Source organism: Melospiza georgiana, chromosome 6 (assembly GCF_028018845.1).
Source record: "Melospiza georgiana isolate bMelGeo1 chromosome 6, bMelGeo1.pri, whole genome shotgun sequence".
Classification (NCBI taxonomy): Eukaryota; Metazoa; Chordata; class Aves; order Passeriformes; family Passerellidae; genus Melospiza; species Melospiza georgiana.
The window spans coordinates 4,326,036-4,349,388 of NC_080435.1; the positions used below are offsets into that span (position 1 = coordinate 4,326,036).

General features: G+C 37.6%; 2 protein-coding genes across 5 annotated transcripts in view; one reads left to right on the forward strand and one right to left on the reverse strand.

The window, feature by feature from the left end:
- Positions 1–7,210, forward strand: part of UBR1 (ubiquitin protein ligase E3 component n-recognin 1) — a 58,584-nt gene extending 51,374 nt beyond the window's left edge. For all 4 annotated transcript variants that reach the window (XM_058025881.1, XM_058025884.1, XM_058025882.1 and 1 more), the window contains exons 42-47: positions 226–334; positions 2,437–2,493; positions 2,978–3,055; positions 3,713–3,883; positions 4,034–4,135; positions 4,584–7,210. In XM_058025881.1, the coding sequence (XP_057881864.1) occupies positions 226–334; positions 2,437–2,493; positions 2,978–3,055; positions 3,713–3,883; positions 4,034–4,135; positions 4,584–4,725 (659 nt within the window). In that variant the 3' untranslated portion in view covers positions 4,726–7,210. The remainder of the gene's footprint in view (positions 1–225; positions 335–2,436; positions 2,494–2,977; positions 3,056–3,712; positions 3,884–4,033; positions 4,136–4,583) is intronic.
- A 4,519-nt stretch (positions 7,211–11,729) lies between these two features.
- LOC131084863 (photoreceptor outer segment membrane glycoprotein 2) lies at positions 11,730–18,500 on the reverse strand. Its single transcript, XM_058026623.1, has 3 exons — positions 17,423–18,500; positions 13,521–13,767; positions 11,730–12,135 (listed from the first exon to the last, which is right to left on the reverse strand). Exons 1-3 carry the CDS (start codon positions 18,001–18,003, stop codon positions 11,869–11,871), a joined length of 1,095 nt encoding a protein of 364 aa, XP_057882606.1. The 5' UTR covers positions 18,004–18,500; the 3' UTR covers positions 11,730–11,868.
- Positions 18,501–23,353: the final 4,853 nt, after the last annotated feature.

Genomic DNA, 23,353 nt, shown 5'->3' on the forward strand with positions numbered 1-23,353 from the left:
TATTAAAAAATAATTATATATGTCAAATTTGTTTAAACAGATCCTCAACTAATCCAAATGATAGCTCTGATTAAGTTGGCAGAATAATACCCAGATGTAGGCACTATGATGAAGCTGTAGGATACAGACTATTCAATGGAAAAGGAATCAGGAGATTTCTAGTTTTGAATGAATTATTCAGCAGTGCTGAAACACTTGAGCACTCATTTGTGTTTTCTTTTGCAGTTTCTGAAGAAGTGCAATTCAAGGCACTTTGTAGTTACCTCTCTCTACCTACAAATTTGTTCCAGCTCTTCCATGAATATTGGGACACAGTAAATCCACTGCTTCAAAGGTACTAACTGGGACTGGACAGGCCATGTTCTTCTATTGTGATGGCCCTGTGGGAATTGTAGACCAAAATTGTTAGTGAATGACTAAGCTCAAACGCATACTGAAGTTCTAAACGTTTTGTACAGGTACACTAAATCTCTTAAAGCACTTCAGAAACATAAAGCACTCTCTACTTTATGATAGTTCCAATATTAACTAATTATAGTTTAAGGGACTAGTGCTTGCAGACCTATATGAAACCATACAGACAGAAGTTATTTTAAACCATTGCGTGTTTGATATGGCACTCAGTGCTCATTTGCCTATTTTTAATCTGTCCTCAGCAAAAGTGCTGATTACATGAGCTATAAAATGAGAGTGTGGAAAATCATGTAGCTGGCAGGGTGAGGCTTTGTATTATTTCTTCTCAACGTTTGCAAAATAGACTTGTGGATGTTGAAATTGGCTTAATGGTTAAAAGGTACAATTTGATCATTATGTGCATTGCCATCTGCAGTCATGGAATCATACAATGTTAGAGGGTTGGGAGGAGCCTTAAAGACAATCTGGATCTCAGCACCCTGCCATGGGCAGGGACACCTTCCACTAAAGCAGGCTGCTCCAAGCCTTATTCAAGCTGGACTTGAACACTTCCAGGGTTGGGGCATCCAAAACTTCTCTGGGCAACCTGTTCCAGTATCTTACCATCCTCAGAGGAAAGAATTTCTTCCTGATTTCTCACCTAAATTTCACTTCTTTCAGTTTGTGAAAGGAGCAGTAAAGAAAACATTTTCTTTAGCAGTAAAGAAAGAATCGGTTAAATTCTGCATTCAAAACCTCAAATTAAATGAATGGACACACCATACCTCATCCCCAGTTAAGACTAGAGCAGCTATATTGTGTTGGAGAATGTGTATTTAACATGACCATTTGAGCACCTGATGGCAATAATGATTATTCCTGGTTCTTGGCAGAATTCTCTGACTCACATTAGCTTTTACTTCATTGTTGTTTGGTTGGGTTTTTTAACCTCTAGTTGTTTTAATCTTTGTGGTCTAGATTTCTTCAATTTAGGGACATTACATTTTGAACTGTTGATTTCCAACAGTCCATATAGCTGACCTAAACAGTTCCCTACATACAGTTTTATTATTATCAGTTCCATTTGTAGTGTATATTATTACATAAAAATTTATAGATTCGTTTTTACAAGTAAACTATTAAATGACTTTTTCTTACCTGTTCTTACATATTTGCTTAAAGACATAGAAGTTTTTCTAAGAGAATACAAAAAATATGATGCTTGTGAACATGGGGAAAGATCACTAGAAGCAGGATTAACAAATAGTTACTGTGCTACAGAAAAAGAGGTTTCAAGTAGGAGGCTGCGTATTTAACATAATAGTAACAGTTGCCAGATCATCATGCAGGTTCCCATATGTTTTTTCACAGATTCTTATTTCAGAAGGCTGAATTTGATGATTGTTGAGAAATGTGTTAAATGAAGCATACTAGATTGACCATCTGCTGCAGTTCTTTCTCCCTTCTCTTTTTTTTTTTTTTTTTGTAGAAATAAATTAAAAGACATCTTAAACATATCAGTTCCTCTCTTCTGTAGCTGGCCACTACCTGCCATTTTTTTGATAGACACATTTGGCCATTCTAAGCAATTATGTAATAAACCATTGTAAAATAGCCATTAGGTGATGGTTATTTAATAAAAGCAGCCAATATTTTTCTATTAGAATGCACAATATTTATTTCTGCTGTATCTTCTAGCATATGTATTTCAAAAGGTACTGTGTATTGTAGCCCTCGTTGAGGAACAGAGTATGTCTGAAGACTACTTGCATTGTTTAACTCTGTGTAAATCTAGTGGTTTTATGTGCATGATAGTATTTTTAAGTCTTTTTTCACATAGGTTTTTCCTCCTGTATGCAAAACATTCTCCTGATGACAACTATTAAAAAACACCCCTGTTTTTATCTTGCAAAGTTTTAGGTAGAGCGGTCAGTGCTTTTTATCAGTGTTTTGTGTTTGCTTATCACTTACTAGTTTAATTTAATGAACCTAAATGTATATTTTTATCAAATACTGCAATCTGCAAATGTTTGTTTGAAATAGGTGGTGTGCTGATCCAGTGGTGTTAAGTTGTTTGAAAGGGAAAAGCATTGCAATAAGGTAAGCTTGTTGTTGTTGTTTTCTTCTGGTTTTGACTTAAAACACTTGAAAGAATGAAATGCTTATTGTGGGCAAGTCAGAGACTTCATGTTTTATTCCTTCTGCCCTACTGCTAGAAGTACATTTCTCTTTAAATCTCTTGTTTATTATTCCTCATACATTGACTCTTTATTGAGATTGTACAACATTGTTAGACAAGTAATCTGTCCTGCTCTAGGAAAGACCAAAAGCTAACTGAAATAGGAAATGTCTTCATACATGTATGTTGTATGTGAAATTTAAGTTCAGCACCTTTGCTGGAATATAGAAATGTTGAAGCTCCCATGTGGAGCATCTCATTTGGGATTCCGGGACTGAAGAATTGCTCTAGAATTGTAGACTTCTGCAGAAATGACCAAAAGCTTAGCATGAGTTTGTGGTTATTTAGTCCATTGTTTGCTTTGATCTTTTTTATTCTCATAATACTTGTATTCCACTTACCCAGGTATCCTAGGAAAAGAAATCATTTAATAGAGCTTCCTGAAGACTACAGTTGCCTTCTGAATCAAGCCTCTCAGTTTAGGTAAGATGTGGCATATTTAGTTGTTTTCTTAGGAGTTTTGTCGCTTTTAGTGAATTTTATATTCTTGCAGTTACTGTAACTGGTATTGAAAGAATACAGAAATTATTTTATAGTGAAGGTGTTGTTATGGTTATACTGACCTATACTAGCACCTGTTAATTTTAAATGTGAAGCACAACAGCTTGCTAAATGAAGTCACTTGTGTTTGATAAGGCAGCATATAAAATTTTTATAGCTTAGTCTGCTGGTCACTTTTCTCCTGCGGAATGTGCATTTGGTTTGGCCATAAGCCCAAAAATTATTTTTGCGCTGGACACAACAAGCTCAGATGATGGCACTGTTTTTTGCCAAGAAGTGTGAATCATAGGATAATTGAGGTCAGAAGGGACTTCTGTTGATCATCTAGTTCAACCTCCTACTCAAAGGAGACATCTTGCAGATAATTATTTCAAACAGTGTAAAAATACAACATGAGGAGGCAGATACGTTATTTGATTGTGATATAATATGTCTTAGGCTTTTGTTTGATTGTGATTTGGGGTTTTAAATTGGTTGGATAGGTCTTTTTGGGGTTTTCTTAAGGAACATTAACCTTTAGTTAAAATTTCTTTTAAAGTTTTGGTTTCTGCTGTGACATGCTGGTTACACTTCTTTTAGATGCCCACGGTCTTCTGATGATGAACAAAAGCACCCAGTATTGTGTTTATTCTGTGGGGCAATGCTGTGTTCCCAGAACACTTGCTGTCAGGAGCTGGTGAATGGGGAGGAGCTGGGAGCCTGTACTTCTCATGCTCTTCAGTGTGGAGCTGGAGTCTGCATGTTTCTCAAGTAAGTAGCCAGAAGTCACAACATTGTCAAAGCGTTTGCTTCTTTTTGTCTGAGATAAAGAAACAATACTTTGACATAAATTATAGCTCACCAGAAAGGGAAGATCCTGATTGGAGTTGTATTTTAAATGTAGCTATTCTTTTCTTTAAGAATCAGGGAATGCAGAGTTGTCCTCATTGAAGGTAAAACCAGGGGCTGCTTATATCCTGCACCCTATTTGGATGAATATGGAGAAACAGATCCAGGTCTGAAGTAAGTAAATGCCTGACTTCCTAATTCTCCATTTTTATCTTTTTTTCCTTCTTATACTCATTGGACAACACATTCTTCTGGCTAGTGTGTACAACACTGTATGTAATGCATATCTTGACCTGGGGAACTGATGGCAGTTTCCAGTCAGAAGTGGGTAGTTTATAATGAGAAAATACTCTTTTTTAGTACTGTTAAACTTTCTTACTTGTCTCAAGAATGCTTTGTATGCATTTCATCAGAAACATATGAGAACTGCCATTGCTGAAATATCATCACAGAAATGGCAGTCATTGCTTGTCACAAGTAGAGATATTTTTGCATTTCTGATAGACTTGTTTGGAATTTAATTAGTATTTAATTAGTCTAGAGTTAATGTTAGCCTATTAATTGGACAGTTTGTCAGTTGCTATTCTGATATGCTAACTGGTTGTTCTCTTTTCCTCTGAAGAAGAGGAAATCCCCTGCACTTATGTCAGGAGCGTTACCGGAAGCTCCATCTGCTGTGGCAGCAGCACTGCATCATAGAGGAGATTGCCAGGAGCCAAGAAACAAATCAGATCTTCTTTGGATTCAACTGGCAGCTGCTCTGAGTCTCTTGATTTTAGGGAAAACTCTGACCTGTGGCAATGCTTTGGAAAAGGAAAGGAAGGTGGCAGTAAAAAAATCTACTCAAGTGGTTTCTGTAGTTCAGACAATTAATTGATGGATTCTCTAGGTTGGATGTATCACTGATGCATTGAAACAGAAACTTGTATCACATATTTTCCTCTTTTTTCCTTTCCAAAAAAAGGAAAATCACATTCTGTAATTATTACTGAACCAGAAATATCTCCATTTTTTTCAGAAGTTCAGATTGTTTTATGTGTTTTCATGAGGACAGTTCCCAAATGCTGTTTTTCAGAGCACACACCACATTTGTCTCTTCCATGACTTGAGAACATATGTAAATGGTGTTGCCAAGAAAAAGCCTCCTTTACCTTCTTCCTGGGTCTATTTCCCAAGCTTAGTGAAGCTTTAAATAGATCGAGATCGTATTGGAGTGGAAGTGGTGCAAGGTCTTTAGTCACCTGCAGCAACAGGTAAAATAAAAAATAAATTTTACAGAAAAAGCTTGTATTCAGATATACCTTGGGATTTAATGAAGAGTTTTCATTGATGAATTCTTTTAATGAGAAGTGTGGAATAGAAAGTGCATGGAGGGATTACCATCTTGCTTGTTGCATCAAAAAATTAAGTCTGTGCTTTTTGCATTGCCAGAACTGCACTTTATCTAATGAAATTATCCTCCATTAGTGTATATCATAAGAGGTCTGGGGCTTCACCATTTGCCTAGGTTGTGGTTAGTTTTACTTCTTTTACACTTTATCTTCTGAGGCCTTCCCCAAGAATTGAAAGAGAAAATACTGCAGGTATGTAGTTGTGGTGTAGCTCCATAAGCTACCAAGCCAGAGACCTCAGTGAAGTAAACAGCCTTCAAAGCTGTCACTGGACTTAAATCAAGGCCCAAAACCAGCAAGTTTTAGAATCAGAAATAAGTTTGCCCTTATCTAAGGGATTTTCTGCTCGTTATCCTCTGTCACTGTTGTTTGAGCATGTTTTGGAGTCTGCATAAATGAAATTGTGTGTTTTGGGAGGCATGTTCAGTGGTTCAGTGCCAGGTAGAGCAGAAAAGGGAAGAAAAGGTGGCTAAATCTGTCTCTTTGCCCTTCAGTAGTTAATAGCACATTGTGATTGAACTCTCTCTCAATGATATGTGATTGTGCTTCAGTTCTAAATGTTTGTTGTTCTGTTTTCTGAATTTCAGCCATAATATACATGAGAGAATTTGTAATGTGATGGATACAAACTCTTTCACATGGAAATGGCATCTCCCGAGAAAGTTTGAAGTTGTCACTATCCTTCATTTCCCTGCCCCTTTGCTATTTGTAGATTCTTTGGTGCCATTTAAATCAGGCTTTCAAGGGGACTTTTTCAAATTAATGTCCGAATGTTTTTGTGTGATTTCTTTATTGTTTTGTTTTCTTTTCCCACAATTACGTGAGAGATAGTAGAATCACAATTAATGATTTAGATTTAAATACCATTCTTCTGGGTTTTTTAAAAATGTTTTTTGAGTATGTATGTATGAGTGCACTGCACAGCGCCATAATGAATCTAAATATGGAATACCAATGATCTCAAACATTGTTCTGGTTTCAAATACTTTTTAAAAACTTCTGCTGTAATCCTTCCCCAGTGATATAAAAAGTTGGCTTTGATATATTTTCCAGGTATTCTCTTTCTTGAAATTAAGACCATTCTCCTTATTTTGATTCTGTCAGATTTTAAACCTGAATATTAAACTCTTAGAAGACAAATGTTAATGCTGTTAGTCTTCTCTAAAACATGTTTGAAACACATACTGAGTTTAGAACAGTTGTCATGAAAACTTGCATGCGCTGGTGATTTTTATATCATCAAAACACTGCTTACAAACAAAAACATTGAATTAAGACTGGCAAATGCCTCATTGGTACCAAACCTGTATTCTCTTACTGTTTCCCTCTGATATTTACATATTCAGTTATCAAGACCTTTCAGTTATCTTGCACTTCACTGATACAAAATTTCCATTATCCAGTATACAGTGAGATCACTTTATTTTGTTTTCTGTCTGAACTGTAGTATACAAGGACAGGAGCTGGTAAGAGCAAGTGAGCTTCTTTAAAGCTCTGGAAATCTCTTTGTAGTTAAAGAAGTGGGAGAGGAAAGTTGAGTCTACATTTGCACATACTAATTTAGCAAATGGGCTCCCCTATAGTTCACTGACTAGCGTGGTCATCTTTCATTTCATAAATTACTATGCAGTTTTGTTCACTGTGAGTATAATCTGTATTTAGTGACTGCAAGATGCTTATGCCACTTATTTCTGTTCCATCCAAGCTGACAGAAGTTATTTGATAATGCACATACTGGTATCTTAAATTGCAAAAATGTAAATTTGAAACTTGTATAATGTTCTTGTGCTTTTGAAATAAAATATCTTGTATATGTATATTTAAAAAAAAAAGAAATAAAGTAACTTCTTGTAGATTATTCAGTTTTTATTTGGAGGCACTGTGGCACCGCACAGTTCATTTTACCAAGTGTGTTATAGTGGTGTCTGTCAGTATGGGAAAGGAGAAGAGCTGGAAAATGGTTGGTAAACTATCAGTTATCCATGTAGGCTGTATCTTGGTCATACTGTAAGGAATGGTAGGATGCCTTTTCTTATGTAAAGATACGCTCCACGTGAAACCTGTCCTAGTATTTTACAGATGCAAATTCCTACACTGTCCACACAAATTTCTAAAAGAAATTAAAAGTACAGAATTTAATATTTATATGCCCTGAAACTGATCTAGTTGAGTGCATCTGGTTTTGTATCTTCTTGAAGAACTGGCTGTACTGTTTGGCAGATACTTAGTCTCTAGAAAGGGAAACTTTATGGTGCTGGTCTCATATGCTGTGTGATACATACTTAAAAAAAAAAAAAAGTGACTTATTATAGACCTAAGCAAGCAGTCAAGACATCTTGTACATAGATATGGCCAGTACTTCTTGCTCTTAAAGTTACAGGCTGCTGGTTGTCATCATGTTCTCACTGCTTTGTTCAAGCTTTGGGCACCATTTGGGTGTTAATGATGTTGCTCTTTATACTTATTCTCAGTAAATGGTTTTTAAGAACTGATTTCCTGAAAAGGCGACAGGTAGAGGTAGATAGGTTGAAGTCTACTAACAAAAAATTTCTGAAGAAAATTAGAAGAGGAATCCTGTTAATTAAGGGAAAAAAGAAAAGACACAGCAGTATTTCTTGTGTAATAAAAAGCTCAATGTACAAAGTTATGTAGAGGAGTATTTTCAGTATCATATGCTCTGCATTATGGTTGAAATCCACTTATTTTCTAGACAACAACCTTGAATAATCTCCAATGTAAACTATTCAGATTCATAATACAGCATCTATGCTGTTACTTAGATTCTTCTAACCTATTACTTGACAAGGTGTTCAAAGATTTTATCAAAAATAGAAGTAGTTTAATTTCTGTGGCGCAATCTCTTCTCTTTGTTATTATCAGTGTTTTCCAGGTAGGCTAAATTGGAAGGTTCATACAGGAAAAAATGGCTAATAATGAAAATCCACTTCCTTACATGTGTCTCAAGTCTAGTTGTTTCTAATCCTAGCTACATTTCTCTGAAATTGGTTTCAGTACAGTCAAAATCGTTCACGAAAGTGAAGTAAAGGAAATTTGCATTGAAGGAGAGCAAGCTGAAATTCCAAGAGGTGATATATATGTGGTTTTGTGTAACCATGAGTAAGAGACCAGGTACAGAGTTAAACATGAGATATTGAAGTGGGACCTGACTTTTGTTTTTGCTGTTCATGAGATCAGTGTCAAAAAGGAGTATAGTTTGTGCTGTATAAGTACAGGTTGTCAAACAACTTAGAGTCCATCAGACTTAATTTTAGATTTCTAGGCTTTATGCTTGAGTGAATGAGCTGCAGCAAAATGTTGTGAAGCACAAAGTGGGGACTGTGGATTTCATGATCATTTGAAGTCCTTGCTGTATTTGTGAAGATGTGTTGTTAGCCTTTCTCAGAAGACTGCAGAACTTTATCTCCTCCTTAATTGTGCCTGAAATTTAATATTGGCCTCTTTGGGTACAAGAATTGAGATGTTCATCCCAAGGTGATGAAGATCTGCTTGAACTAGTTCATTCAAGTTCCTGCTTGAACTATGTTCATTTTAACAAAATCCTAGATGTGCTGCATGTTTATATTTCTTACTATTTTTTCTCTGTGATCAACATAGAGCAAGTGTTTTCAGTGGCAATGCCCAAGCTTTTAAGGAAGAGCATAGTACATGCAGTTTCTGAAGAAACTCTCATTGTGCCTTCATCAGAAACTGAACATTACAGTGTTTATTTTATTTTTTAAATTAATAACTTTATAATGAAGACAGTTTTATGCATAGGTAAGTTCCTTACTCTCTGGAATTTTCTGTATTGTTATAAATTTTGGCTGGATTAGGCATTAGTAACAAATAGGATAACAAGTGTCCCCTGAATCGTATTTATTTCTGTATCTGAGCAGATGCCCTGGCTTAAAGGCTTGGCTCACTAATGCCATCTCTGTCTTTATGAATTACGGAGAGTTAAAGATGGAGTCTGTGCTGCTCCCTGAGTTTGTTTCCTTGATCCAGTGCCTCTGGTGTTAAATACTACAGGAAACCTAAACGATCATGACAGGTGCTAGAAAGGAAGCTGGGATGTGTAGGGTGTAGCACTTCCCATGTTCTGAGGAAATCAGTAAATACAAAGCAAAGAAGAAAGCATTTATTAACAAAAGTAAATTTTATCCTGATACTGTGAAGTGAGCTATTATCTTTTTGTAATGTATCCCTATCGGTGGAGACTCTGAATGCCTAGACAGGATAGAAATTAGCAGTCTAATGACTTAGTGATTACTGGTAATAGGTCAGACAAGGACTGTTGCCTGTGAGATGTAGGCTGAAAGTAAGCTAATTTCAAAACCAGTCACATTCCACTACTGCAGTTTAGCTGAGAGACAAAAGTTTAGTGTGCTAAATGCTGCTGAATCTTTAACGGTAAAATGTGTTTTGTTCATATGCAAGTAAATTAGCTGTGTGGGGGCCAGAGAAAATTGTATAGCTGGATACTTACACCTCTGCTCTTTGTGGTAATGTGTTACAGCTGCTGCTGGATGGCATTTTTTTGTCTTGACAGAGATCCTGAGGCTGGCTCATCAGTTCACTCTTCCTTCCAAATCTGTTTTTTCAGAGCAGACTCTTGACAAACCCATTAACTAGAAAGCTATCAAATGAGTAAGCTTACGGTTCTTCTAATTCTACAAGCTTTAGTTATTGAAGTCTAGGACTGTTGTACCAAAAATAGAATAAAATTGTCTTGAGGAAGTGACTGCTATTGACTCACCAGATGACACTTGGCATACTTATCTGAAAAAAATTACACTGCATTTAAAGAAAAACATGCAAAATCTGATTAGTTAGCCATACAAGGAGTGTCTTTTCCCTGATCTCTCAAGAAACCACAACTCTCTGCATTCATTCTTTTCCAGCCTGTATCATCAGCTAATTATAGAGCTGCTGGTAAGTATTTCTGGCTTCCAGAAATGGCTGAAGGAATTACACACCAGTTAAGTTTTAATCACCCACTGGGCAAAGTGATTGCAAGGAAGACAAGAAGTAGGCATACAGGTAAGTGCAGTGCAAAGGGGAGAATTAAGAGTTCTTGTAGAAGGAAGTCTCAGTTTATAAATCTAGTTCTTTGAAGGGGTTTTAACATACTTAAGTGTAGGCCTATCATGTTGGGCAGTGAAGGAAGTACAGTTGAAATTACAGTCATGCACATAGACTCCTGGAATTACACTACAGATTATTGCATTGTGCAATTTATTTACAATATATCCTTATAGTATAATTTTTGCTTTTTCTCATGGGATACAACAGTATTTAGGTAGAGAAGTTTTTACTGTTATTTTGAACAGTTTCAAAAGCAGGAATGGTTTTATTTAAAATATTTCAGTGATAAAATTTGGTTTACTTCATTATCTAAAGAATGCACTCCCAGCAGTAACATGTAAAATATTTCATTTGGTCTTTCCACCTCTGTTTTTTATTGGTATTTTTCTCCTGCTGACTATTAATGATCATTTACAGTCCTAGGGCATCCTGTGACTTCAGGTGTTTTATGCATTGAAGGCTTTCACTCCATGCATTGACAGAGCTCCTGAGGACTGTAGCAGGGGCATGATGTGCAAGCTGTCAGTCTGTCTGCCTTCATTGATTACAAACCTCTTACCTTCCCACCCCTGGAACAGTGTGCTAAGTACTTTTGAAACTAGGAGCTTTCAAGCATCTAGGATCATCAGCGTTTGTTTCATAGAAAGTATCTACTTGTTTTTAAACTTGTGCTATCACATGCTGGTTGGAAGTTTAAATACCCCTGCACAAGCCAGCAGTTTTCTTAAGCAGAGAACTCCTCTCAGTTGTACTCTGATTTTCAGGGAAGTGGGGCAACTAGCATTCTCTAAACTATTGGAGGGGAAAGTGAAAAGGTACTTCAGACATTTTGGGAAAAACAAGTGAAATACTTTTGTGGTAACTTTTATTGACTTCACCTGAATTTCATATACATGGTGGATTCTTGTAGGCTGTCATATATGTATATTTTTGTTAAAATTGCCCCTTTCCTAACTTGCACCAGCAGAATCTTCAAGTTTTATCTTCTTTTTTATAAATAAGCTTTTTATCCAGTGTAATAATTTCTTTTGGGATTTCCCTGCTCCTGAGATTTTATAGGTGTAATGACATCTTTGGTTCCTATTCAACTAATCTGTATGTTTGTACATGTAGACTCACCTTGTCTGAAATATTTGCTTGTGCATAATGATTATTGTGATGCATTCAGACCATGATAGAAGTCTCTAAGTAAAGTAGAGAAAGTGGGGGAGATTCCAGAAATTTCTTGCAGTGTTGAGAATCAGGAATTTTACAAGTAAAAACACATCCATCCAAAGAAGTATCAGCATTTTTGGAGCTGTCACCGGTCTGGTTTGTTCAATTGTTTTACTAGTTTTTCTACTTTTTTTTCCCCACCAGATAAAATCTGGTGACTGTAGGACTGTAATAGAGCAAAGCTACACTTGTGATGTCATTTCTTGGAAGATTTGCCTACCTAGCTGCAGGGATAGATTTTGTTGTGATATTAGTTTTGTCACAGTCTGTGTTTTGAACATTAATGTTGGGGTCGTTCATGCCTGAGACAGTGGAGATCTGGTTGGCTTTGCCGAGATTCTTAATGATGTTGATGTTGTATTTGGCAGTTTCCACAAAACTATTTTCTAGTAACCAACCATCTGATTCACCCTCCAGATCTCCTAGCAGAAGGACATTCTTCATGGCTGTCTGCAGGTACCGGACACCAATGAGTACAGAGAGCTGTAAGAAACAGTTCATGGTTAAACAGCTGAAATTGCAGCCTGTCCTATCGCTCAGTTTTCTGACTTGTGTGTTTACATAACTGTGTAAAGCAGACAGACTCTTTATCCTAACAATGTCTAACCACTTTTCCAGTTAATTACATTTTAAAAGAAAGATAGCAGGGAGAGATGGATTGATTCTCTCTTCATTCTTGAGGTAGCAATCCTCCTTGCATATAAATACCTAGAATTACTTGTGAACCTTGTGGCCTCAGAGACTGCAACTAACTGATGTCAAATGGATGATCAACTAATGGATCCATCAGTCACTAGGAAAGAAAAAATTGTAGTGTGTTAATTTCAGTGGATTTTTTTTTCCACTGATATAGATTAAATCAATATTTCTTCCAAGGAGGTTTAATCATTCCCTTGTAAGCCATATGTGTCAAGCATGCCAAGGCATGAAAATTAAGAAGGATGGCAGAGGCTGAAGTCTAAGCTTAGGAAAAAGTTCCACTTTGATTGTTCTGTTGGAATCAGGATCAGCTTGTCAATATTTAAGGGAACACAGAGAGCTGCCTCACAGCTTTTCACATGCTTCACGTTATTTCTGCCACCACAACCCCTCCTAGAACTGCCTGAGGACTGTTGTGAACTACTTAAATTACAATGTTAATATTTATGTAATAAATAGAGCAATAGTCAGAAAACTAAAACATGCTAAAAAGGTAAGAAAACTATTGGAGCCTGTGCCATTGGGGAGTCCTTTACTTGCAGATGACAACATCCAGAGAGCTCTTCCTTGTAGACGTCAGCAGGAGCACTGCAGCTTTGCAGGCTGCCTGTGATGTGCTTATTTTGATTGCATAACCAGCAGCCCAATCTACTTCTAAAGGGATGATATGCCACGACTGCAAGTACTGTCTATATGGTGAAACTATGTAATATGAAAAGGAGGCTTTGAGATATTAATAAAATGCTCAATTTTAATTATAAACAAAATTAGTGCATGGAGCCAAAGACCTACTCATATTTTATATATTTCTTAAAGCAGCACTCAGACCTTCTCACCAAATTTCCTTGAAGTTGTGTCACTGCATTTACCATCCTGTATCTGATCCCATAAATGCATCAGGGAAGGGATTATGCTATATTCTATTGAAAAAGCTTTATAAATTATATGCATGGTTTCTGATAGTTCTCGTCCTCAACAAGATTTCCTTCTACTCTGTGGACTTTGGAAAAGTTGTCTTTGCTAAAAGAAATCCTTCAACATTCCTGAAGTGCTTGTGGCCTTTATACTGGATGCTGAGGCACTTCTCATGTGTTACACTGTCATTGTTTTTCATGCTGGAGAGACAGAAGACTTATTAATCCGATAAAGACCATTTTTGTGAGACCTACCTCGAACAACCAAATAAGCAATGCTGCAATGCCAATGGATCTCATGATACCAGTGTAGTAATCCAGCAGGGCCTGTCTGCACCCCTTCATCCAGATATTGAGCTCCTCTGTGAGGAAATCATAGTTGTAGTGAGCGCTGTTGTTCGTCAGCTGGTACTGGATGCAGGGCCGTGGTGAGCTGGGATTGCAGCAGCTGAAGGGGACTCCATCCACCAAGAACTTCCCGTCAACGTTGCTCTTCAGACGGCTGCAACAGCACAAAGTCTGGGCATTACAAACCTGGTGACAGCAGCAGGCAGTGCCTGTGATTTTAGAATAACACAACTCTGTTGCAATGTAGGCCTCTCCAACATAACAAAAGGAAAATGAGGATATACTTTCAACTGGCAAAGTTGTTCACTGCAGGAACACTGAATATTGGATTTAAGTGTGGTGTAGGAGATGTTGCCTTTTTAGGTGTCTTTGTGCTGAATACTAAAGACAATTTTTGGACTTGTTTATCTTGGTGGAATTCTAATGGAAGTTATATCCCTGTAAACCCTGTATTTCACTACTTCTGGATTAATTTTTCAGCATAATCATTCCATGAGAGGGATCCTAATACAAGAACAACTTTGTACGCCACAGGAAGCACTGGAAATCATCTGCTGGCCTTTTGCCACTGTACCCATTGCAAGGGCTGGTCCAGCACGTGTTTTGAGACTAATTCACAAGGAAAATTCTACTTATTGTAACTTCACTTTCTGTAACTTTAAGAAATGTATTTGTTGCTAAAAATACTCATTTCCCTCCTCTATAAGATCAGGTGGAAAACAAGTGAAAGAAGAAAGATAAAGGGGAATAGGAAAAAAAAATTATAGGATGGGCAGAGAACACTGTCTCAAATTAACCAAGATTTTCTGGAAGATAAATGAATCTTTGGCATCTGTTTTCTTCCGAGAAAGAGATTTTCCAGAAACTGGACAGTGTCTAAGATGCTGAGAGACACACTCACACCTTGGGGAAGCAGCCTCTAAGCATGTATCTGTTCTTATGCTTGGTGGAAAAGGCTGATTTCCTGAGACAGCCCTATGGGTGAAAACCATGTTCTGGTTTATCAAGTCCAGGCCATTTACCCTTTGTAAGGGGACTGGAATACAGGATAGATAATTCCACTTAGATATACAGCATTCACTATTTGTCAATAGTAAATTTTCTAGTATTTTCCAAAACTTACTCATTTATTAATGTTTGCAAATAATATTTTTCTGTTCCAGTACAGCTGATCTAAATGAGAGGGAAGGAAATCATTAAAAGAAGCTCATTAGGTAAACAGAGCAGAAACACTGTGGTCCAGTCTTGACCTGGAATTTGGGACCTTCAAATGTAACACAAGTTGCTAGGAAGCTCAGTATTTGTGTCAGTGCTATGATGGCAGAAAAACTGCTTTTGTTTTATTGCTGTGAGCCCACTAAATACAACCTCCCCTTTTGTTTCTTCTTCTTTTCTTCCTCTAATTTGGGTTGTAGTGGGGTTTTTTTGTTTTACTTAAAATTCTCTCAAAAACATTTTCCTCAAAGTTCTTTCCAGGTAAACCAGGAAGTTCACCTGCCATTTCCTGCTCCAGTTTGGAGTGGGATAGGCATGAATTTTTCTCCATTTTCAAGTCTAGCTTTTCATTTTGTTGCCACCATATCCCTGGCTGAAGTGTGTGAGCCATGTTGTAGGCATAGGCAAAACCAAGCACTGGAAGGGAAGGGAGCCAGAGAGGCACAAACCAGAGGGCTCCAATGTGGGAGGAGAAGAGAAAGTTCACAGAGGAGAGAAAGACTGGCACATTGTGAAAGGGAAGATCTTACCTGGGATGGCAAAAGGCCCTCCATGTTTCAAGGTATTATATATATTTAATGACCCCAATATAGTACAGCATTTAAGATGGTTGAAATACAATCTCTTAAACTCTTTTGATTTCAAGCATCAATTAAAACACTTTCTTTTGTTCTGGGAGTGGTATAAAGAGGAGTCCTTTCTACTGCCAGCAGTAGCAGTTTTCAGACTTGGGTTATATCCTCCTGCCACTGTGTTTCCTCTGCTAGTGGCAAATTAAAAAAAATATTTCATTTGTGTCTTGGTACTGTTAGAAGGGAAGACTTCAGTAAAAGAATTGGTGGAGCTACACATTCACTGCTATTTGCTGTTGCAATTCAAAGTAGTTATGGTATTGTAAAGCAAATCTTTGCTTTTGAGCAAAGATGGTTTTTACCCAACCAAAGCAATGGTGGCATTGTACTGCTGTAACCTCATGTTCCTACCATTCCCACTGACTGTTTCCATGCCTTGTTAAATTATGGTGTTGGCAAGAGATCTGTAGAAGAGGGTTTTGCAGGAAGGTGAAAAGTTCAGTTTTGCAAAGCTTACATGTGAGTTCACAGTATATCAGATCTCACCTGCTTTGCCTCTTGATCTACAAACTACTGACACAGAGTACAAGTTGAAACCAAGAAAGACTTGGTTCCTTCTCCATCCTTTCAGAACATTACCAGCTGGGCTTTGCTTCCAAGTATTTCATATCAAATGTTTCACTAGTAGATTTTTGGAAGTCATGGTATAGTTTTGTTATACAGTACCAACTTGGATTCTGCCAGTCAAGATAAAATTAAGCAATCTATCCACAGCAAAAGACATTTACAAATTGCTTTCCTCACACACATTTCACTGCCACCTTCTGCCTAAGTGGGGCAAAACCTAACTGACAGTGTATTCTCAAAACAACGGCAGAGCACAGAGGAGCCTGCAGAATAAAACACAACTTAATTAAAACCCTGGGTAAAACATTACTGTTTCTGCCTCTCTCACAGAAATAAAAGGAAGTATATTTTACTTTTTACCTCACACTAAGCTACTACTCCTAAATTCCCAGGGATAGTCTTTGTTGTCATGTCACTTTTCAGCATAGACCCAAGACTTGAAACAGCTCTGGTCAGTCTGTTCTGTGTGACACTTGCTAACTTCTCTCTCTTGAGAATGCCTGTATTGCTTTATTTCCACAGACAAGTGTCTTCTGTCTGCTGATGCCCTCTTGTTTCTATTCTCCTAGGTCCTGCCCTCTGGTGTATTTGCAGCTCTCTATATATGCTTTGCTTATGCTGGCAGTTTCAAATTGCAAATTCTGTAAAATTAAGACCTTTGGCCTCCCTTTCTCTGGCTTTAAATTGTCACTGATTTTTGAGTTCAACAAAATGTAGCATTTACAAATGCCAGTCAAGCTCTTTCCATTTGTCTTTCCTGGGTATACGAAGCTACTACTCTCTTGTCAGTGAAGACCTTTTTCAGCTTTAGAAGAATTATTACAGACTGGATTGTTTACTTTTGTAAGTAATTTTTTTTTTAATTTTTACATTTTCTCTAAGTATTACCACTCTTCTTTTTGTGCATATAATTTCACAGTTGCTACATCATGTGAAGCATCACCAGCAGAAAGAAATGGGGGATTTCTGCTTTTTATGCAATGTATGTGGTGTTTGGCAGTTTCTCACATGTGAACATACAGATTTGAACTTGGGATTGCAAAGTCTAATACCTTGAAGAAGAGGGGCCTTTCAGTGCTTAGAATTGACTGTGCAACGTACTGATAGTACAATCCTTTTTTTCTTACTGTTATCAGCTCACTATAAATGAAATTCAACATTTGAGGTAGCTAATTCACCACACTGAAAAAGGAAATACATCTTTGCTTTGTTTAGCATCCCTAAAGGCTTAACAAAGGGCAGCTTTTGATTGTGCATGTATTTAGCATATTTTGTGAGTAACCTAGTCATTCTACATTTTTTAAAATTATGATGCAAAGGTCCAGACAAAAGGGCTTTCCAGTCCCTAAAGAGTTTTTCTTCTAGATTTTTTTGCTGTGACTGATAAATACTTACTCCAGAACCTCCTTGGAAGCCATATTCAGATACCGAGGAGATACCCACTGAATTTCAAACCAGTCTCTAAAGCCATTGTTTCCACAGCAACGGAATCCAATTTGTAACAAATCCACTGTTTTCTTTAAGAAACATCTCCCAGGTATGTCTGTGTCTTTATAGAACTTAATGGCATCCCTCAGTCCCAGATAGAGAGACTCCTCCAGCTCGTTCCTCATGGTATAGCACATGAGAGCACCCACCAGGATGCAGAAGGTAAAACAGAAGGTACATACGATGTAGGGCAGCATTACCAGTTTCCAGCGAGAGAACTTGTTTGCATCTGAGCAGTCATAGCAGATTTTGCCACCCAGAAAGTTGATGATACATGCTATGACCCCTACAGAGATCAGCATGTTGGGGACAGAGTTAATGTCCCCTTTTGCCATCACTTCATTGCGCTTCTTGATCTCTATTTTCAGAAAGAGGCCAAGACTGAAGAGAATGATCCCACTCACTACAGAAACCCAGTTGAGGATCCATAAGATCTGAGCCAATTTGTCCCTCTTGGTTTTGGTGAATTTGACTTTGAGGACAGCCATAGTCAGACACGCATTAGGAAAAGAAGCGTAGGTCAAGGGAAGCTCATAAGCTGATTAGGAGCATGGATCCAAGGCGTGCAGTGGAAATCTGAAGAAGAGGGAGAGAGATTACTGTCTGTTTGACCAGGTATTTATAGAGCCTACAAAAGAACTTCCTGTACAGCCTCACGCACTCTGAGTCCTGCCAAGGGAGTGCCCCTGTGAATTTCTTTTTTTTTAAGTGATTCACGTTGTTACGAAATATAAGTAGTAATTTTAAATTGCTGTAGTTGGTCCTTAGAACTAAGTGAATAGTATGAACAGAGACTCTGGATTCCTATGAATTTTTGTCAAGACCAATTTTCTGTGCAGACCTGATATCTAAAAGTGAACTGGCCTGATGTCCTTCCCTTCAGAAGACTCCCAGCATCTTTCCCTTCTACTTGTTGCCTGTACTTTTTTTAACAATTACAGATGTTTATTATTATTAGATTCCTGTGTTATGGTCAGGTTTGTGTTCAAAAGGTGAATAAACATATATACAGCCTTCTTTTTTTCTTTCCAGAAATCTTGCTTGTCGTGTTCCTTTGGCAACTTTCATTAGAGGGATTTTATATTGTAAAACTCAGCATTATATAATTATACGATAATTTAATTCCAGTAATACAATGGCATTTATAAACAGTAAAATGTAATCCTGTAAATCTGGGGAAATAGAAAATATCATGCTGCTTATATATCTCTAAGTTAGTGGATGCTATTACTGAATAAAACTTGTATCAGCAAAGACAGCATGAAAAACACCTGGGGCAGACAAGCTGGCCAGAAGTAGGGCTGCACTGACCCAGTAGAGGGTCCCCAGCTGCAGTGAAGCTTAGCATTGGATAAGCAGATTGTTGCAGAGTGCAGTTGGAAAAGGTAACAGAATCCCAGCATCTTCATGTGTTTATGTCGGAAGGAATCAGTTCTGTTTGTACAGGCAAGGAATAGGTTGTGTGATTCATGTTAGGGTATGGTTAAATATCTTCATACACTAAGATTTTAAGGCCTGTGATATCTAATTAATTCAAGTTTCATTTATTTACTCCTGCATTTACAGAGAAATCTAATTCCTCTTAAAGCTATTCAGCTCTGTGTATCTTTTGTACAATACAGAGAATAGTGTGCAAAATGCACAGTATTTTTCCTTATCAGTCTATTTCCAGAGGTGTTGAGGCCAGCAGCTTTCTGAATTTTAAAATTCAGAAATATGGTCCTAATTGTAATGATTGTTAAGGTTGATTATTAATTATGACTGAATATTTATTGTGATCATATTGTGATAATCATATAAATGATAGACACCTTACAGAAATGTCCAGAGAATAGTCATTTATAAAATTCCACCACTTGCTTCACACCATTTTTCTCCAGTACTGTTCAGACCTATTTGAAGGGATCATGCTCTGGTGGTACAGAATTAAGCCTCCCTATGAGTTCAGCTGACAGCCTGAATAAGCCTGCTAAGCCTGGAGACAGTATCTTTGATTGCTTCACCAGTTAAGCAGTTTGTGACTTGACCTTAAATAACTGTAAATGATGGCTACTAATAGATCGATTTGCCCCTGATGCCCAGGCCTCAGAGCTCACAACAGCGAGAATCTGTTGTGAAATTTACTGATTGCTGACACACAGCTCATGTTCAATGGCCAGCACACATGAATGCATGGCTCACTGTTCATTTCTGTGAAACACATGCTGCACATATTTGAACAATGCCTCAAAATTGTTCAGCACACATTTAGCTACAGTGTCACTGAAAACACCCTACTTGCTAAACATATTTAGTTTTACCATTTGGACAAAAGTTGTAAATAGTTCTACTCTACTTAAAATTAATCTACTCCAGAGGCATTGTTGCTTTTGGAAGACATAGATTTGAGACTTTGTCATATTCTAGCTGTAAAGAAATTTGAAGTTGAGTTCCATCAGCGGGGATACATTCAATCTCATGGAGCTATTCCATCCCCAATTTTCAGATGCCTGATGTTTAAAAAAAGTTAAAAACCTCCGTGCAAGAAAAATTCTCCTAGTAATTCCTTGTCTCCAGAAATTCTCATAAGGTATTCTTAGCTTCCTTTGTGAATTTTTAGTATTGTTGTAGGATCATATTTCACGGAATATTGACATTTATCTTACAGTGCTACCCACACCAGCAGCATAAGATCTGTGATTTCATGGAGTCCTTGTGCAGATAAAGGAGTGGAATGACTGGTTGTTGTAGTTCAAAGGCCACTTGTTGACTGACCCTGGCTGTCACTGATATGCTTGGGATTGATCTTTGGGAGACACTACTTCTCATGAAATCCTGAGAGCATTGAGTCTGGGACAGAAGAGCAAGTGATCTATTCCATTCCTTGTTCCTAGCCTTCTACATGGATACTTATGTTAAGATTTTCACCTGTGCTAACAGTTTACTGAATTTATTTCTGATAATAAGACTCTCTTCACATCAGGAAGAATTTTATAAATGCATCATAACATTATTCTTTCCCTGTTTAACAAAGTATTGAATACATTTATCAGTGTAAGATCTATTGTAACACTTGCACAGCTGTGCAGTATAATTTTTTGAGCACCATGAAGAAAGTTTTTCCAGCTGAAAGAGCTGAACTGCAGTTATGAGCTAAAAATGTCAGTCTTGCTCTGCAACATGTGTCTGTTCTTCTCCAAGTCATAGTTGGCAGTGGGTTACTGTAAAGCCACAAATGCTCCCAGCATTTCAGTGGAACTAACGCCTCTGTCATGGTTCTTAAAAACCTGTGCATGTGAGCCACTTCAGAGTTATGAATCATATACACACAGACATACTTTCCCCAGCTATGGGACAGTAAACTGGCTTTTATTCTATAAAGGGAGAAATATTTCTTTCAACAAAAGAAGACAAATAAATGTGGAAATCTCTCCCATACTATCAATACTGTTCTCAAGCTTTCTTTGTCTAATTAAAATTGATTTAACTTTAAACACAGCTTCCATCACCATACAATTTGCTTCCAAGATGTCGCCTAGCTGTTCCTTTGCTATCAAATTCCCCTAACTATATTGAAGAAGACATAGCATAGCTATTTTTAAATAATATTTATTTATTAGATACAAATTGTTCACAGAAATTTTGCAGTTTTGTCATAAACAAGTCACATCTTATCTTACTGATTTTGCTAAAATCTGCTGTTTAACTAAACACACATTGCCATTTGTGACATTATAAAAGAAACCACTAACCTGCTTCAGAGGACTGAACAGGATCTTGAAACTGGTAACTTGTCGAATTCAATGGAGAAAATACCTGAATTGGACATCCTGAGAATGGCTGAAATACTGATTTCCTGATGTTTCTGTAGTTGCTCTGTCTTCACACTGACTCACCAATGAAGATGGAGAAAACCACTTCAACTCTCCTGCCTGTGGTAATCTCTCCTTCATCTCTAATCGTAGGTAAGAGATTTATTTCAAGGTTCTAATGCCACCAGATTAAATCCTACAAAACAGGCCAATTAACTGAGTGTGAACTGAGATCTCACCAACAAAATGGTTTATAGGACTTTCTTTGACTGTTTTACCCTGCTGGAGATTTGGGCTAGTAAGCAACAGAACTGTTTTTCAGTACCTGCCAATGTCTTCAATAGCTCTTAACTTGTTTTTAACAATAAATATGCCTTCAAAGGAGGGAAGAATGAGAATAATGAAACTTTGTGATTCTGTGGGAAGGGAAAATCTATCTTAGGCAACTATTATTTATATCCATTATTATGCTCCTTACCCACCATTCCATACTTTGTTGTTTTGGATGCAATTTTCTGTTCTCTGTGCATTGAATGTGATTGTCCTAGAAAAGGATTCAAGTATCCAAGAGCAATTGGATCATCTGTATGATTCACGGTAGGTTCTGGCTTAGGAAGCTTTCCAGGTTCAAGAACATTCTAGTAGAAACCTCTGTCCTAGTCTCTTATCTAGCTCTATTCCAAACCAGAAGCAAAAGCAGAAGTGTCATGTCCTCTGGCGTTTCTGAGCACAGCATGCAGCAATCTGTGGGACAGACGTGGCTGGTTTGAACCCGCAGCAGTGGTGGCAACAAGCTGAGTCTGCAGCAGGACTTGGTCAAGTTAGAGGTGATGTCAGTACCAGAACTGAATCCCTAAGCAGGACCAGGTTTGAGCTGTAGGCTTGAGCTTAGCACAGCACAGAGAGTTCAGTGGGCACATGACTAACTGCAAGAGACCCTGCACCAGGCACTGTAAATGTGTAGAAATATTCTCAGAATATTCTACACTGTAAATGTGTAGAAATATTCTCAGAATATTCTACACTGTAAATGTGTAGAAATATTCTCAGAAGCATAAACTGCCATCTCCTGGCTTATGATAAGCAATGAACCAGCAGCCTGACAGGACTGTGATACTAACTCGGTGTTCTGGCAGTACCTGCTTTATCCTGCCTGTGTCCAAATGATTCAGAGCATCTGTGACACATCTGGGACCTGTTGGACCAACTGCATATGGGCCACACAAATGCTTGCACATGATCAAATACACCCCAATAGCATCGAATTAATCCTGGGCACGAGTCATTCATGCTTTGGAGTTGCAGCACTCCTGCAGACCACAGGGAATATTTTAGATCTGTTCAAAGCTGTTGGTTTGTGTACAGATTAACTCCACGGAAGTATATTCAAAGGTATAATGTATTCCTTGGGTATAGCACAAGCACACAAATGTACACATTTTGAGCTATTGTTCAGCTGGACTGTGATATATCAGACCTGACAAATGGTTGTAGTACTTTCCTATGTTAAAAAAAAAGTTCACTTGTGACAATTGTACCCATCTGCAGAACTACAAAGGCGTTATCCCTGAGTGTTAGAAAATGTTACTGCCTCAGTTACCTAGCAGCAGAAAACTGCACCTTCCCTGTGGCTGCTTTGCAACACAAACCACGTACTGGCATGCACAGAAGCAAACAAGCAGCAGATGGCAGTGCTGCTGTATGAAGGCTTTTTGTACAATACAGAGCAAGAAGCTTTTTTTTTTTTTTTTTTTTTTCAGTTTGCATTAGAGATTAGAGGTCATTCACACAGCTAATGGAAACTCAAGAATGCCCCATTGTAAGAAATTACTTAAATCCAATTGTAATGCAGTTAGAGGCCAGTGCTACCTGTATTTTTTGTTCCATCTCATATTTGGAAATGGCTTCAGCTGCAAATGTAATATCAAAAGTTGAATTATTCAGGAATTAGTTCTGTGTCATGGCAGTTTATAATTAACCATGATGCACTTTGTTGCAGACCTTTGGGATGCCTGGATGAGCACAGAATAGCATTTTGTAACTTGCA